Genomic DNA, 13,560 nt, shown 5'->3' on the forward strand with positions numbered 1-13,560 from the left:
TCATCATTTTGAGTCTACAGGTAAAGCATAAGTTTTAGAAAAGAGCTACTGAACTCAAATATATATCAGCCAAGAGTTGCAATTCAGTAAAAGTAAAATAGATTGATGCTTTCTCAACTTGCATGACCAATTTACCAGTATGTGACAATTGCATTAACTATACCTTGATAATATACTCCTGTGTGTCTGCCACAACAGAGGAGAACTCCACCAGGACCGCATGAGGGTCTTCTGAGATAAGAGCTGCTGTGGCCTGCTGCTCACTGGAATCCTCTTTTTGGCAGCCCCCTGGTGGACGTTATAAGAGGTGGTTAACTTAGCAGAACACAAAAAGAGAATGCAGTTTGGATTTCTCTATACCTTTAGCACGCATGTGGCGATTGAGGGTCCCATGTTCAGCAAAGCCACGACCGCATTTGGGACACTTGTATGGCTTTTCTCCAGTGTGATGTCGTATGTGTCGTACCAAAGAACCCTTTTCTCTGAAACTTCTCGTGCAGTACTGACAAACAAATGGTTTCTCATCCCCATGGGTCCGCTGGTGCACTTGCAAGGCATTCTGAACAAATCACAGGCATATATTTATCATTTTATTAAACATCTGAAACAAACTGGGGACTAAAGTTGAACCCTTTAGGGAAGGATAATTATTTATTAAACATTTATTACCTTGGTCTTATAACCTCTGTCACATTTGTTGCAGTGGTAAGGTCTTTCATCTGAATGAGCCCTCATGTGCTCTCGAACATGTCCAATGGTTTTGTAGAGCTTCCCACACTCCCCACACTTGTACCGTCTTTCACTAACATGGACCTCCATGTGTTTTTTTCAGTAAATAACCAGACAAAAAATCTTTCTGGCAGATGGTGCACTTGAAAGGCTTATACCCTGTCAGGAAAAGGTAAGTTGAGGCGAGTTTTTTTTTTTTTAAACCAATAATTTGAGTTATCTGCTTACCCAAATGACCCTTAACATGAAAGCGGAGGTAGTTAATTCCCTTAAAAGTACGGTCACAATGAGGACATTTATGTAGTTTAGATTTGTTAACTTCTCCATCCCCCTCTCCATCTTCTGTCTCCTATGACACATATAAATACAAATTGGATATGGAGATGATATAATGCGCTTATTAAGTTCACAACAGATTAAAAAACAGCCCATTAAAATCAAGCCAGATGTTCTGTGATATAAGTTTTTATAGCATACAAAGGCAAAAACATAATTTAAATAAATACATTTTCTTACTTCAACATCCACATCCATTAGTTCATCTTTGACATGGATCTCTGTAATATTCTCTGCAGTTTCAGGGCAGACAGAGATGACTTTAGTTATTCCCTCCGGCTCCTCTGAAGTCTCTTCTACCACTGTTTCTTCAGTTTCCAGAGCAATGCCAGAGTTTATGATTGCCTGACAGATGAGGCTGTCACCTGCCGCTGCTGCTGCCGCTAATGCTTCCGCTTGCGCCTGCTCAACCATAACCTAAAGACAGAAATAAAAGGAATTATACAAGGCAACAATTGCTAAAATCAATATGCTATTTTTTTTAACTAACCTGTTGTTCTTGAGTCGCTTCATCAACGGCCATAGTGATGTGAACCTGATGAAGGACTTCCTGGGATCCCATTTCAACCACATTGACCACAGCTGTCTGCGTCCCTACATCCTCATTCTCATTCTCCTCACTTGGCTGCTGTTGCACTACAATCATTTCTTGAGGTTCAGCTGTTGAGTCGCAGTCAGTATCCACTCCTGGGTCATTAATAGCAATGGTTTTGTCAATGTATACTGACCAAAATTGTGCTAAGACACGACTTAATAAAATAATTTCTTAATCAAAAACCTACCTTTGCGTGCACCATCTTTGCTGACAAGTATTTCCTTATATTGAACAAAGCGAATCTTTTCTGTGCAAGGAGTAAGAGACTTTAGATGTCTTGTGAGAGCCCCGGATTCTCTAAAGGACTGACCACACAAGTTACACCGATAAGGTCGTTCATCTAAACAAAAACAAAAAATGTTGATTAAAAAAAAACCAAAAAAAACAACAACACTAAATAGGTTATTCTTTTACCTGTATGGCGCCGATTATGTCGAATTAGGGAACCTTTAGTTCTAAAAGAGGTGTTGCATAATTCACATTTAAAGTTTTTCTCATCTGTGTGTGTTTTCAAGTGGGTTCTCAAGATGTTGAGCTGTCAATTAAAAAGAAGTTCAGGATGAGTGGAAGCACATGTTTTCAATTAAGTACAGTAGTGTATAACTCACAGTTTTGAATGTCTTCTCACACACACCACATAAATAGCGCCCGTCAGTGTTGACAGTGTAATCATTTTTGTCAGTCTCAGCACCACTGTCAGATGGGGATCTATCTGTCCGATGTGACTGGTTGGTGGCTTTATGTGAAGGTCTTTTCCTTCTTTGACCTCGACCCAAGCTGTTATCATCTGTTTGGGTGGGAGGGAGGGGGGAAAGTAAAATTGCATCTGTCCTTATGACACCATCATTAATGTTTGACATACTTTCAAGTGTTTTCACGTTTGGAAAACTTCCATTAGATTCAGCGACCTGTAAGAAGTTCATGTTAAAGTTATATATGCAATTATATAATAGTTCTATATTTATACAATAAAATATTTGTGTCATTACTTGGTTGCCGGTTTCCCGTTTGCAATTCTTGTGTAACTTGTGCTGAATGAAAGCATCCAGAGTGGAAAACTCGGCTTGACAGCGGCCACATTTGTGTACGTCTTCATCTGCATAAACAACATATCACGGTGGTAAGGACAAAAAACCGAATCATTATATTATGGATGATATGAAGCATGCCTATTTAGCTACTTGTTTTAAAATTGAGGGATTAGCTTTGTTTTGCTAATGGCAGCTAGCTTAGCTCATGCATTTGTGGTGTAGAGGGCTGTTAACGCAGGCCAAAGGTAAATAAATACATTGTAGCTGGCATTTTACATGAAACAACTGACCCTCATCTCCGAGACTGGTGTGAATGGTGATCGTCTCATTGCCGTTTTTCGTTTCCTCCGTCTCTGTTTCTGCCGTATTATCATTTTTTACACTCATGTCGTTCGGATCTCTGTCGCAACGCTGCAACGGAGAAGGAACATGGCGGATTTACGACTACGTAGTCATAACAACCTGTGCTTCAGCAGTGGGCTTTATGCACGTGTTTTTATTGAACAAACTTAGTATAATGTATAATGAGAGTTTCCTAATAATCAAATATATATGAATCTCCGGGCCTACTGTTGTTTATGGTTTTATTATGTATTTATTTATTTAATTTATTTATTTTTATTTTGTATGAATTAAAAATCCATACAATATCACAAACAATATATGTAATACATCTTAAAGAAACGTAACTGATACTGTTGGTACAAGGTTTTGTGTGAATAGTTGTAGTTGTAATGTGCCATAATAAACAGCAGTCGGCGCTACTGTCCAGGCATGTCCCAGACCACTGCGATCGGTCACAAAATCTCCAAAGAAGAGCATAAGCAGAGCAATGGCGTCGCACTTCAGCGGTGTTCTACAGCTGACAGACCTGGATGATTTCATCACACCATCTCAGGTGCCCAGTGTGTATTTACTGTATAGATAATGTAATGTATGCGCACTGTTGCACACGTCTAATCCGCTTACTGTAGTATTATATTTTAACAAGAGAGCGTTTCTCCTAAGATGTGACGTGCTAGTGGTGCTGTTTGTTTTTTAATTGTCATTGTGACTAAGCTAGAAAACTGCTATGTGAGCTAAACTAAATTTTTCACTAAAATGATACAAGCAGGCAACTTTAATAAACCTTCATGGCTACTTACTACTTTCTCAACCTGTAACAACCAAACAAACATTTACTAGAGAAATAAAATCGCTTTTGTAATGAGGCAACCACGTATGCTATTCTTATGATGAGAAGTGTTGAATTGTATTGAATATTTAGTGGATGAACACCATAATGTTTTTGTTTTGTTATGGCATTGTTTTATGTTGTACAGGAATGTGTCAAGCCTGTGAAAGTCGAAAAGAAACAAGGAAAATCTGTGGCCAAAATTCAGATAGAAGATGATGGCAGTTATATCCAGGTCAATCAGGTATGTGAGTAGATGTCTAGATGGAGATATTGTATAATTTAATAACTATTTGTATTGTTACTAATTTTTGATTCTATGTTCTCCGGTCATGTGTTTATTTTTGGTGTAGGATGGTGGGAAACAAAAGTTAGAGAGAGCCAAGATCACTCTCAATGATTGTCTGGCCTGCAGTGGTTGTATCACTTCAGCTGAGAGTGTCCTTATTACACAGCAAAGCCATGAGGAGCTTTTTAAGGTGCTTCGCAACAACAAAGTATGTATGCTGAATTTCATGTGTGTGCAGTCAGTATGGAGTAATGTTTTTGTGTAAGTCAGTGCAACTATGTGTAAATCTGTTAATTAAACAGATAAATGAAAAAGAGCAGAAAGTGGTTGTGGTGTCTGTGTCACCACAGTCGAGAGCATCACTTGCTGCACACTATGGCCTCAGCAGTAGTGAGACGGGCAGAAGACTTACCACATTCCTGAAAAACCTAGGTAATAATGTCTACTTTCATTTTATTTCACAAAAACTTTTAGTCATGAGACTAATTTAAATAAGGGATGTGCCCCAGGAGTACACCATGTGTTTGACACTAGCTTTAGTCGCACGTTCAGTCTCCTGGAGAGCGAGAAAGAATTTCTGGAGCGCTTCCAGAGAAAGGAACAGGATTGCAAAGCTCTGCCAATGCTGACGTCTGCCTGTCCAGGTACAGCATGATTTAGATTAATTTGCAAAACATTTTCTTTTATTATTGTTTTTCAAATTTATGTGTCCTTTGCTTTGTCCAGGATGGATTTGTTATGCTGAAAAGACACATGGAGAATTTATTCTTCCATATATTAGCTCTACTCGGTCGCCTCAGCAGATGATGGGATCGCTAGTTAAATGTTATTTTGCTGAGCAACAGGTGCTTCCTATGACATTTTAAAAGATATAATACATATGCTTACACAGTTTAATAATTCAGTTTGTTTCTACCAGGGGCTCAGTCCTCAGCAGATATACCATGTGACAGTCATGCCATGCTTTGATAAGAAACTTGAGGCCTCAAGGCCAGATTTCTACCTAACAAATGATGAGACTCGAGAAGTTGATTGTGTCATTACTTCAGGCAACTAGTCTCCCTTTGAATTTTCATGCAAAATTGGTCAAATATACATTGTAAAATGTTGTATTGTTTCCTATAGGTGAGGTTCTGAAAATGCTGGAAGAGGAAAATGTAAGTTTAAATGATGTGACACCTATGCCACTTGACATTCTGTAAGTTTTGGGTCCTTTTAAATGGCATTTATTTAATTAAAACGTTATTGAAATATGTTTCAATGTATGTTTACACAGGTTCAGTAATGTGAGTGAGAATGAGTACTTGAGCCATGCAGGTGGTAGCTCTGGGGGTTACCTCCATCATGTTTTTATCAATGCTGCCAAACAGTTGTTTGGAGAAGAGATTAAGGAGCTCTCATACAAGACTCTCAGGTAGGTTTGAGTGAAAGAGACTTGTAATAGAATTATAATCATCTATAACTAACAAAAGAAATTCCCTGCACAGAAATAAAGACTTCCAGGAGATAACTTTGGAAAGAAATGGCGTTGTCCTGTTGTCATTTGCTGCAGCGTATGGTTTTCGTAATATTCAGAATCTTGTACAAAAACTCAAAAGAGGAAAATCACCCTATCACTTTGTTGAAGTTATGGCCTGTCCCTCAGGTGAGAATTGTATACTGTACAGCCTGAAATGCTAATTACACATAATGCAATTGTTTTTTGAAGTTTTATTAATAAACATATTTTTAGGATGCATCAATGGTGGTGGGCAAGTCAAACCTTCATCAGGTCAAAACCCAAAGGAGCTTCTCCAGAAAGTTGATGAGCTCTACAAAGCAGACCTTCCAGTGCTTCCAGAGGATGACACTCATGTGTCTGAGCTGTATGAAACATGGCTGCAGAGTGTAGGCAGTGAAAGAGCCAGGGAGCTGCTGCACACGCAGTACCACACAGTGGAGAAGATGACCAATGGACTCACTATGAAGTGGTGAACTAACTTGACCTTAAACTTACACCTATAATATAGAAAGGAATTACGGAAACCTATGTAACCAACAATATGCATTTGTTTCTCGGAGGGGACCAGGTAAGATCTTGAATAAGGTCAAACAAGTGGCAGATCCTGTGTAAATTTGTCTCTTGTGTTGCCATATTTATGATAAAAAAAACCTAGACAAAATAATATATTTTTGAATAAAGGTATTTTGAAGTGCAAGGTAATACGGAACTTTATTAACAGTTCAGTACATAAAAGAACTACCAACTACAATAGACAACAAATAAGTTTGGTGAAATGAGTATGTACTAAAAACATGGTTTACACTAAATAACAAATCAAAATGTGTAGAAATCTTATAAGGATCATCTTGATAATTTTACAGAGACCTGGGGAACTGATCTATAAATAAATATTGATTAGGATCTTATAAATGTGACTTACGAGTTAACAGTAGTTGCACACAACCCTTTGAGGGGTTAGAAAAACAACAGCACAGCACATGTTCACAGGCTTGTGTCTTGCTAAATCCGATATTATGCTATATGCTATTAAGAGTCATTAAACTATTTGTCAAGGCCTGAGAAGTCCCCACTCCAAAGCCAACATTGCATGAGGAGGCAACCTTTCTTTTGGCTTTTTAAAATTGTCTTTCTCCTTGCGCAGAACCCTCAAAACCTCTATGGGATCTGTCTTTTTGGTGAATTTTTGCACTCCCTCCTCTCTGTTCAAAAAGATTTAAAGCATACATTTTACTCATGTATTTAGTTCATTTAACTCATTTAAGAGTTTTATGTTGATAAGGCAGAGACACTACTTACGAAAGACGGAGAAAAGGGTTGTAATCAAATTCATCCATTAGAGTAGATGGCACAGTGGGTTTGTCGTCATCATCTCTTGCCTGTTAGAATAAAAATACCATTAACATGACAAAAAAAGAGGTTTAATATAAGCTAATTTGATGCAGACATACTCTGGCCCAGCTCAACATTTCTTTGACTTTCTCATTTTCGGGCTCCACTAGCATGGCAAACTTTAAATTCTTTATGGTGTATTCATGTCCACAAAAGACTTTCTACAACAACACACAAAAGAAGCTCATTGTGCAAACGATCAATAGTCAGTGCCTTCACTGTTGTGTTTACTCATGAGTCAGTCTCTGGTTGAGGTCACGTTACCGTGTTCTGTGGAAGAGAGCCCAGTACTTGTGTGAGGTTATGATACATTTGCTCAGCTGTACCCTCACAGAAACGTCCACATCCACCAATAAATAGTGTATCTCCTAAATAAAAGGCATAAAAATCTTGATTAAAACTATCATTGCAACAGATTTAGCCTAAAAGCTGTTTGTTTAGTGTGCTACCTCAAAAGACAGACCTGTAAACACTGCTGGGGCATCAGTGCACTCATCCTCCCAGACAAAGTAGCACATGTGACCAGAGGTATGGCAGGGAGTGAATAGGCACCTGACATTGATAGAGTTGAACTGCAAAAGTTGATTAAATGAGAGTGATTTTACTCTTGTACTACTCAAACATGGTGAGTAGTATAGTTACCTTGAGTTCCTGAGCATTGGACACTTTATCCGTGAGACCATCAATGCGGTCGTCCCCTCCATATACCTTCAGATCTGGAATCTCTTTGACAAGAGCTTCATTTCCTCTGGCATGGTCCCTGGGTATTGCAAACAAGAAAATGTAAAACACTACTAAAGGTTTATTCTGGGATATAATACAATAAAATAAAATAAACTAACCAGTGATGATGTGTAGTGAGAATAGCTGTCAGAGACAAGCCCTCCCTCTTCACAATTTCTAGCAGCTAAGAAAGATGCAAATGAATGTTTAATTGATCAGGTTTCTATGTATAACATTTATATATCCTTTTGATTACTGTTTATACTTTGTTGTTGAATGGGTTCATGCAATTACCAGTGCCCACTAAAGTTATGATACATACATGTTTTTACATGTACTTATAGTGTGAATGTGGCCCTTACCCTGTGGGGGACAGCTGGATCCACTGCCAGAGCCAGTTTACTCTCCTCCTCTATGACCAGATACATGTAGTTGTCCTCCAGGATGGAAATCACCTTTACCTTCATGGCACCAATCTCACGCATGCGCACAATCGTCACGACCCTTGGGAAGATGTTCGTTTGCCAATATTGTTTATTACACTAAAGCAGCTCTGCAGTTTGCCGTAGCAACAGTAAGTCAGTTACAGAAATGAACCACCCAAAAGTTCGACAACAGGCACCAAAATAGCACGTTTTTCTGTAATCATAAAATGCATACGTTAAGAAACAATAACCTTATGCAGAAAGATGTGCGCCTGTTCTTATGCGCGCAGTGTTAATCCTGCATTTCGGCTCTCGCTCGGTTTGTGATTATGGTTGGGATGAAGGAAGTTAGAGTGACACCGTCAAACCCAGGCATTTTTAATCGATTCAGACACATCAAACCGCATTACTTTATTTTTTTTTTTGAGTGTCACGTTTACAGAAAACGTTACTACGGCATAAAGACTTGTATACAAAAATATATTTGGACTTAAATACGTTTTTTGATGATGACTCCCTCACTCTCTGTGGCTTGTGCGTGTTTATGTCCAACATACATTACTCCTGCACACATCCAGACTTTTAGAAAATAAAATATGTAACATAAAATCAAATTTTAACTTTTTACATGTACATGAAGATTGTTTAAAGTAAGCAGTCTTTACAAAGCAGAATCAGACAGGTCCACACATTATATTTTACATTTTATATATAATTTCTTAACAATATCTCACTATTGTTTTAAGATTGTAGTCTAAAGACTTGCATAAAATTCACTTTGTACACATATTTTTAAACTGTATAGATGAAATAGAAACTTATGAATGAATAACAAAGAAATGCAATACTAATAGAGCTTCTTGCAGAGCAGATGATGTTAACAGTGCAAAAAAAAACAAAACTGTGCAACTATCACTCTTTAGGGACACGGAAAGAGTCCTTTTCTTTACGAAGGCTTCTCATGGTTTCCACTGGACTTGTTTGCTTAACATGATCCTGCACAGTCTTCTCTCTTCAAGGGTTGAGGCAAAGAATGATATTTTTAATAAAAATGTATGTATATATGTATGTGTACACACACGCGCGCGCACACGCACACACACACACACACACACACGCGCGCGCACACACACACGCACACAAACAAATAAACAAACATTTTCTTTTAGCATTTTGTACATACTTGACTCTCATGAAAGGATTAAAAGTAAATTCATCAGCCAAAGTGGAAGGGACAGTGGGTTCACCTTTGTCACATTTCTCCTACAGAAAACAATATACGTTTGTATAATTAAGTTAATTTACAGAACGAGCTTGACTGGTTGCATGCATCACACTTACCTTAGCCCATGCAAGTTTTTCCCGAATAACTTTATTGTCTGGTTCTACGTGGCGAGCAAATTTCAAATTGTTGACAGTGTACTCATGACCACAGTAGACACGCTGGAACAAAAAACAATTTTTCTGTTACTAATTTGAAAATGTTAAATGGAACACTTTATGTTAAAATGTAAAAGAACAGAAAAAGTTAAATTACAGTTTCTGGTGGGAGGGATCCAAGAATGTCAATCAAAGCTCTGTACATTTGATCTGCTGTTCCCTCAAAAAATTTACCACAACCAGCAACAAACAAAGTGTCACCTACAAACAAGGATAAAAGTTAATGCATTTAGGATCTGCATCCGTTTAGAAAACACTTTGGCATACCTGTGAAAACAACAGGCGGGTCGCTGCAGTTTTCTTTGGTCACATAGTAACATACATGACCTGTAGTGTGGCATGGTGTATGAAGACATTTAATATGAAGAGTTCCAATCTGAAACAAAACATGCAACAAAGGACTTCCTGAAAGAGCATTTGTAGAATGTCTAGTACTGGGATATTTACTTTAAAATTGTGAGAGTCTGGAACTTTCTTTGTAATTGCATCAACCCTGTCATCAGCTCCATAGACTCTGAGACCTGGCATCAACTTCACCATTTTCTCATTACCGCCTGCGTGATCCCTGTAAAGAGTTTAGTGCTCTATTATTATAGTTTACAGGTTATTATAGAATTACACAATAAACAACACACCAATAACAACACAATTACAACCAAAAAAGTCTGAATAATTCAAATGATCTATCAATATTGTGTATATAACTAATGTAAATGACATCTGACAGGTGATAGTAATATCACGTTACCTCTCTAAGGAAGAAGATAAATATCGAATTGGTACAACGCACAGTTGTGTTGAAATTTTATGATAAAGTGATTTGTATTCTATTCATCACTATTTGTATAAGGAATTAACCCTACCAATGGTGATGTGTGGTCAAAACAGTTGTGAGTTTAACGCCATGTTTTCTGATAGCTTCCACAACCTGTAAAAGCAGTGTGTGGACAGGAAATATATTTGAGCCAAGTGAAATTAAAGAGGATGAATAGACCTACAGCAAGACCATACCTTTATAGGCTCAACAGGGTCAACAACGGCAGCCTCTCTTGAGTCTGGGTCTATAAGCAGGTACATGTAGTTGTCGGAAAGTGCCGGGATTAGTTCAACCTTCATATTTGCTTGTTCCACCAGATAACTTTTTCTTATAGCAGTGTGAAGCAGAGCAGCTGACTGGGCCTGGACTTCAAATGGGGCTTCAAAAGGGGAAAAAAAGCACACTTAAGAATAGCAAAAGAAAAATATAAAATCTGACAAAAGGACAATTTGTCCAGTTGACTTTCTTTTATTATGGATCATACCTGGACGATTGAGGGATTACACATTTAAGATTAATACCATTGACACAGTTACAATTCAATTAAAAGCTTCGCTAATGACATAAATGTGTCCAGCTAATTGTGTAAAATGCTGGCAAAGAATGACTCAGCTAAGTCAGTAGTCTTCTCTTGACAGCGTCTCCGTAATGTGCTTTTCAAAAAAGTAAACATACCATCCATGTTCCCTGACATAAACAGCGCACTCAGTATATGTGGGCTAAACGTGCATTCAGTAGACTACGTACCAAATTTCAAGGCTGTCACGGCTCCTACCAGAGTGCATGCACTCCTTACCAGTGTCTTCAATAACATAACAGCTCCAATAGTCTTATCATATTAAAACCAGAAAAGTTCGGTTTTGGTGCAGTAGTTCCGCCTCCGCCTACTTTTCAACTTTGACCTCCAAGACTCCACCAATCAAGATCGGGGGTGTGATTTCAGAGGGCAAGAAAATATTTTCAATAACAATTTACTGCGCCAGAGTTTCTATCATAACACGTATACACATTTTTTATAAAATTTCTGATTGATTATTTTAAATATAATATGTGTTTTTCGTTTACGCATAGTAGTATTTTGTCCTTTTCCGCCTACCGTAGGTTATTTCAGTTAATATGTGGGAGTGTATGGGTCAAAGTTTGGTTTAACAGGAGCAAACTGCTTTAGAGTGGCATAACGTGACCGTGAAGTGCAATGGCAGCAAGAAATATAAGTCGGTTTTGGGAATGGGGTAGGAAAATAATTTGTGTTGGACGAAACTATGCAGATCACGCTAAAGAGCTGAAAAATGCCATTCCTACTGAACCCGTGCTTTTCTTAAAACCGCCGACAGCCTACGTAAGAGAGGGGTCCCCCATCCTAGTTCCACTGTACACCAGCAACCTGCACCATGAAGTGGAACTTGGGGTGGTCATAGGCAAAGGGGGCACGAGTATCCTACAGTCTGACGCTATGGACCACGTGGCGGGATATGCCTTATGTTTGGATATGACAGCCAGAGACATCCAGGACGAGTGCAAGTCCAAAGGCTTACCCTGGACCATGGCCAAGGCTTTTAACACGTCCTGCCCAGTCAGTGAGTTCATCCCCAAAGAAAACATCCCGGATCCTTCAAAGGTCAAGCTGTGGCTCAAGGTGAACGACCAGCTGCGGCAGAGCGGCTGTACGTCACAAATGATTTTCTCCATCCCTTATCTCATCAGCTATATCAGCGACTTCATCACCCTGGAAGAAGGGGACCTCATCTTGACTGGAACCCCTAAAGGCGTCTCCGCTGTGCAGGACCATGACGAGTTGCAGGCCGGAATAGAGGATATTCTGACCATGACTTTTAAAGTAAACAGACAAGAACTTTAAAGGGCGTGATTAACAAAAGTGTGTGATCTGTGAAGAATATGCCGGAGCTGAGCTGAGGCTCCATATAAATCTGTAAATCTCAATATGGTACTGTCAATTAGTGCCCTACAGGTGGCAGCAGTCTCTCAGGTCTTCTGTCCCTTCAGACATGCTACCTTGCTACTGTCCTAATGTTACCCCAGTCTAATATCATGTCACTTTTATTGTTTGTCTTCATGTTTATTTCAAGGTGTTTTGGACAATGTGAAGAATACTGTACAAACTAATAAAAAAAATAGGATTTCAGTATTGAGTCAGAAACTATTTTGTCATGTCATAGGCAAGGCAAGTTTTTGCATAGAACAATTCGTACACCAAGTAATTCAAAGTGATTTACAGAATAAGAAAGACATTAAAATCACAATACAACGAATCAAAACATAAATAATCACAAATAATCATAAAATTAACATTAGAAGAGAAGAGTGCAGAATAAAAGCCTCATATGCACAGTTAAACAGAACTGATTTGAGCCTGGATTTCAACATTGTCAAAGTAGAGGCCTGTCTCTCATCTTCAGGAAGACTGTTCCAGGTTTTAGCTACATAAAACTGAAATGCTGATTCCCCATGTTTAGTCCTGACTCTGGGCACCAGCTGGAGGCCGTTCTCTGAAGTCCTCAGAGTGTGAGATGTTTCATATGGCACTAACATGTGGGAGATGTACTTTGGTGCTGGTCCATGGAGAGATTGTTCACAAGCAGAGCTGCTTTAAATATAGTCTATTCTCAGGAGCCAGTGCAGAGACCTGAGCACAGGACTTATGTGCTCGTACTTCCTGGTTCTAGTCAAGACCCGGGTAGCAGTGTTCTGGATCTACTGCAGCTGCATTACGGCTCGTTTGGAGAGGCCAGTGAGCAGGTTGTTACAGTAGTCTAATCTACTGGAGACAAATGCATGGATAAATCTCTCCAAGTCTGACATTTGACATTCATAGCTTAAGTGGTGTCCGTGTGTATTTGGAATGACTTTTCTTTTTTTTTAAATAATTAATTAAATTAATATTTGACAAACTCAAACTACATTCTTGTGAGACAGTTGAGCATCAGCTCCTGGTTCCATATTCATTCTCCCAGAGACCTCTCTATTTTCAGGATCAATCAGAGCTTCTGTCAGCCTGTCCCGGGCCAGTCTGGTGTAACCTGAGCGTGTGTACATCGTCTCTCCACACCTGAAGGCACGTTATCTCTGGGATTCACACAGCATTCATGC

The 13,560-nt window shown here is 38.8% G+C and overlaps 5 protein-coding genes across 5 annotated transcripts in view; 2 read left to right on the plus strand and 3 right to left on the minus strand.

Moving 5' to 3' along the window:
• Positions 1–3,141, minus strand: part of e4f1 (E4F transcription factor 1) — a 3,699-nt gene extending 558 nt beyond the window's left edge. Inside the window, 14 exon segments of the mRNA XM_055223730.1 lie at positions 1–14; positions 164–288; positions 361–559; positions 670–828; positions 830–888; positions 958–1,078; positions 1,246–1,482; positions 1,556–1,752; positions 1,848–2,000; positions 2,075–2,195; positions 2,269–2,447; positions 2,523–2,568; positions 2,650–2,756; positions 2,982–3,141. The exon segment at positions 1–14 is cut by the window's left edge and continues 46 nt beyond it. Coding sequence (XP_055079705.1) covers positions 1–14; positions 164–288; positions 361–559; positions 670–828; positions 830–888; positions 958–1,078; positions 1,246–1,482; positions 1,556–1,752; positions 1,848–2,000; positions 2,075–2,195; positions 2,269–2,447; positions 2,523–2,568; positions 2,650–2,756; positions 2,982–3,078 — 1,814 coding nt within the window. The 5' untranslated portion in view covers positions 3,079–3,141.
• A 328-nt stretch (positions 3,142–3,469) lies between these two features.
• On the plus strand, positions 3,470–6,355 carry narfl (nuclear prelamin A recognition factor-like). The gene is made up of 11 exons (XM_033971129.2): positions 3,470–3,589; positions 4,014–4,109; positions 4,219–4,362; positions 4,457–4,586; positions 4,664–4,798; positions 4,881–4,999; positions 5,074–5,203; positions 5,280–5,352; positions 5,431–5,568; positions 5,642–5,799; positions 5,887–6,355. Exons 1-11 carry the CDS (start codon positions 3,524–3,526, stop codon positions 6,126–6,128), a joined length of 1,431 nt encoding a protein of 476 aa, XP_033827020.1. The 5' UTR covers positions 3,470–3,523; the 3' UTR covers positions 6,129–6,355.
• On the minus strand, positions 6,344–8,519 carry hagh (hydroxyacylglutathione hydrolase). Its single transcript, XM_055223731.1, has 8 exons — positions 8,133–8,519; positions 7,890–7,954; positions 7,690–7,807; positions 7,511–7,619; positions 7,312–7,415; positions 7,107–7,208; positions 6,955–7,034; positions 6,344–6,857 (listed from the first exon to the last, which is right to left on the minus strand). Exons 1-8 carry the CDS (start codon positions 8,253–8,255, stop codon positions 6,707–6,709), a joined length of 852 nt encoding a protein of 283 aa, XP_055079706.1. The 5' UTR covers positions 8,256–8,519; the 3' UTR covers positions 6,344–6,706.
• A 35-nt stretch (positions 8,520–8,554) lies between these two features.
• LOC117374911 (hydroxyacylglutathione hydrolase, mitochondrial-like) lies at positions 8,555–11,366 on the minus strand. Its single transcript, XM_033971130.2, has 9 exons — positions 11,200–11,366; positions 10,647–10,831; positions 10,499–10,563; positions 10,083–10,200; positions 9,903–10,011; positions 9,733–9,836; positions 9,537–9,638; positions 9,379–9,458; positions 8,555–9,207 (listed from the first exon to the last, which is right to left on the minus strand). The coding sequence occupies exons 1-9, from the start codon at positions 11,264–11,266 to the stop codon at positions 9,108–9,110; spliced, it is 930 nt and encodes a 309-aa protein (XP_033827021.1). The 5' UTR covers positions 11,267–11,366; the 3' UTR covers positions 8,555–9,107.
• A 185-nt stretch (positions 11,367–11,551) lies between these two features.
• Positions 11,552–12,497, plus strand: fahd1 (fumarylacetoacetate hydrolase domain containing 1). The gene has a single exon (XM_033971493.2). The coding sequence runs from the start codon at positions 11,648–11,650 to the stop codon at positions 12,308–12,310; it is 663 nt and encodes a 220-aa protein (XP_033827384.1). The 5' UTR covers positions 11,552–11,647; the 3' UTR covers positions 12,311–12,497.
• Positions 12,498–13,560: the final 1,063 nt, after the last annotated feature.

Source organism: Periophthalmus magnuspinnatus, chromosome 8 (assembly GCF_009829125.3).
Source record: "Periophthalmus magnuspinnatus isolate fPerMag1 chromosome 8, fPerMag1.2.pri, whole genome shotgun sequence".
Taxonomy (NCBI): Eukaryota; Metazoa; Chordata; class Actinopteri; order Gobiiformes; family Gobiidae; genus Periophthalmus; species Periophthalmus magnuspinnatus.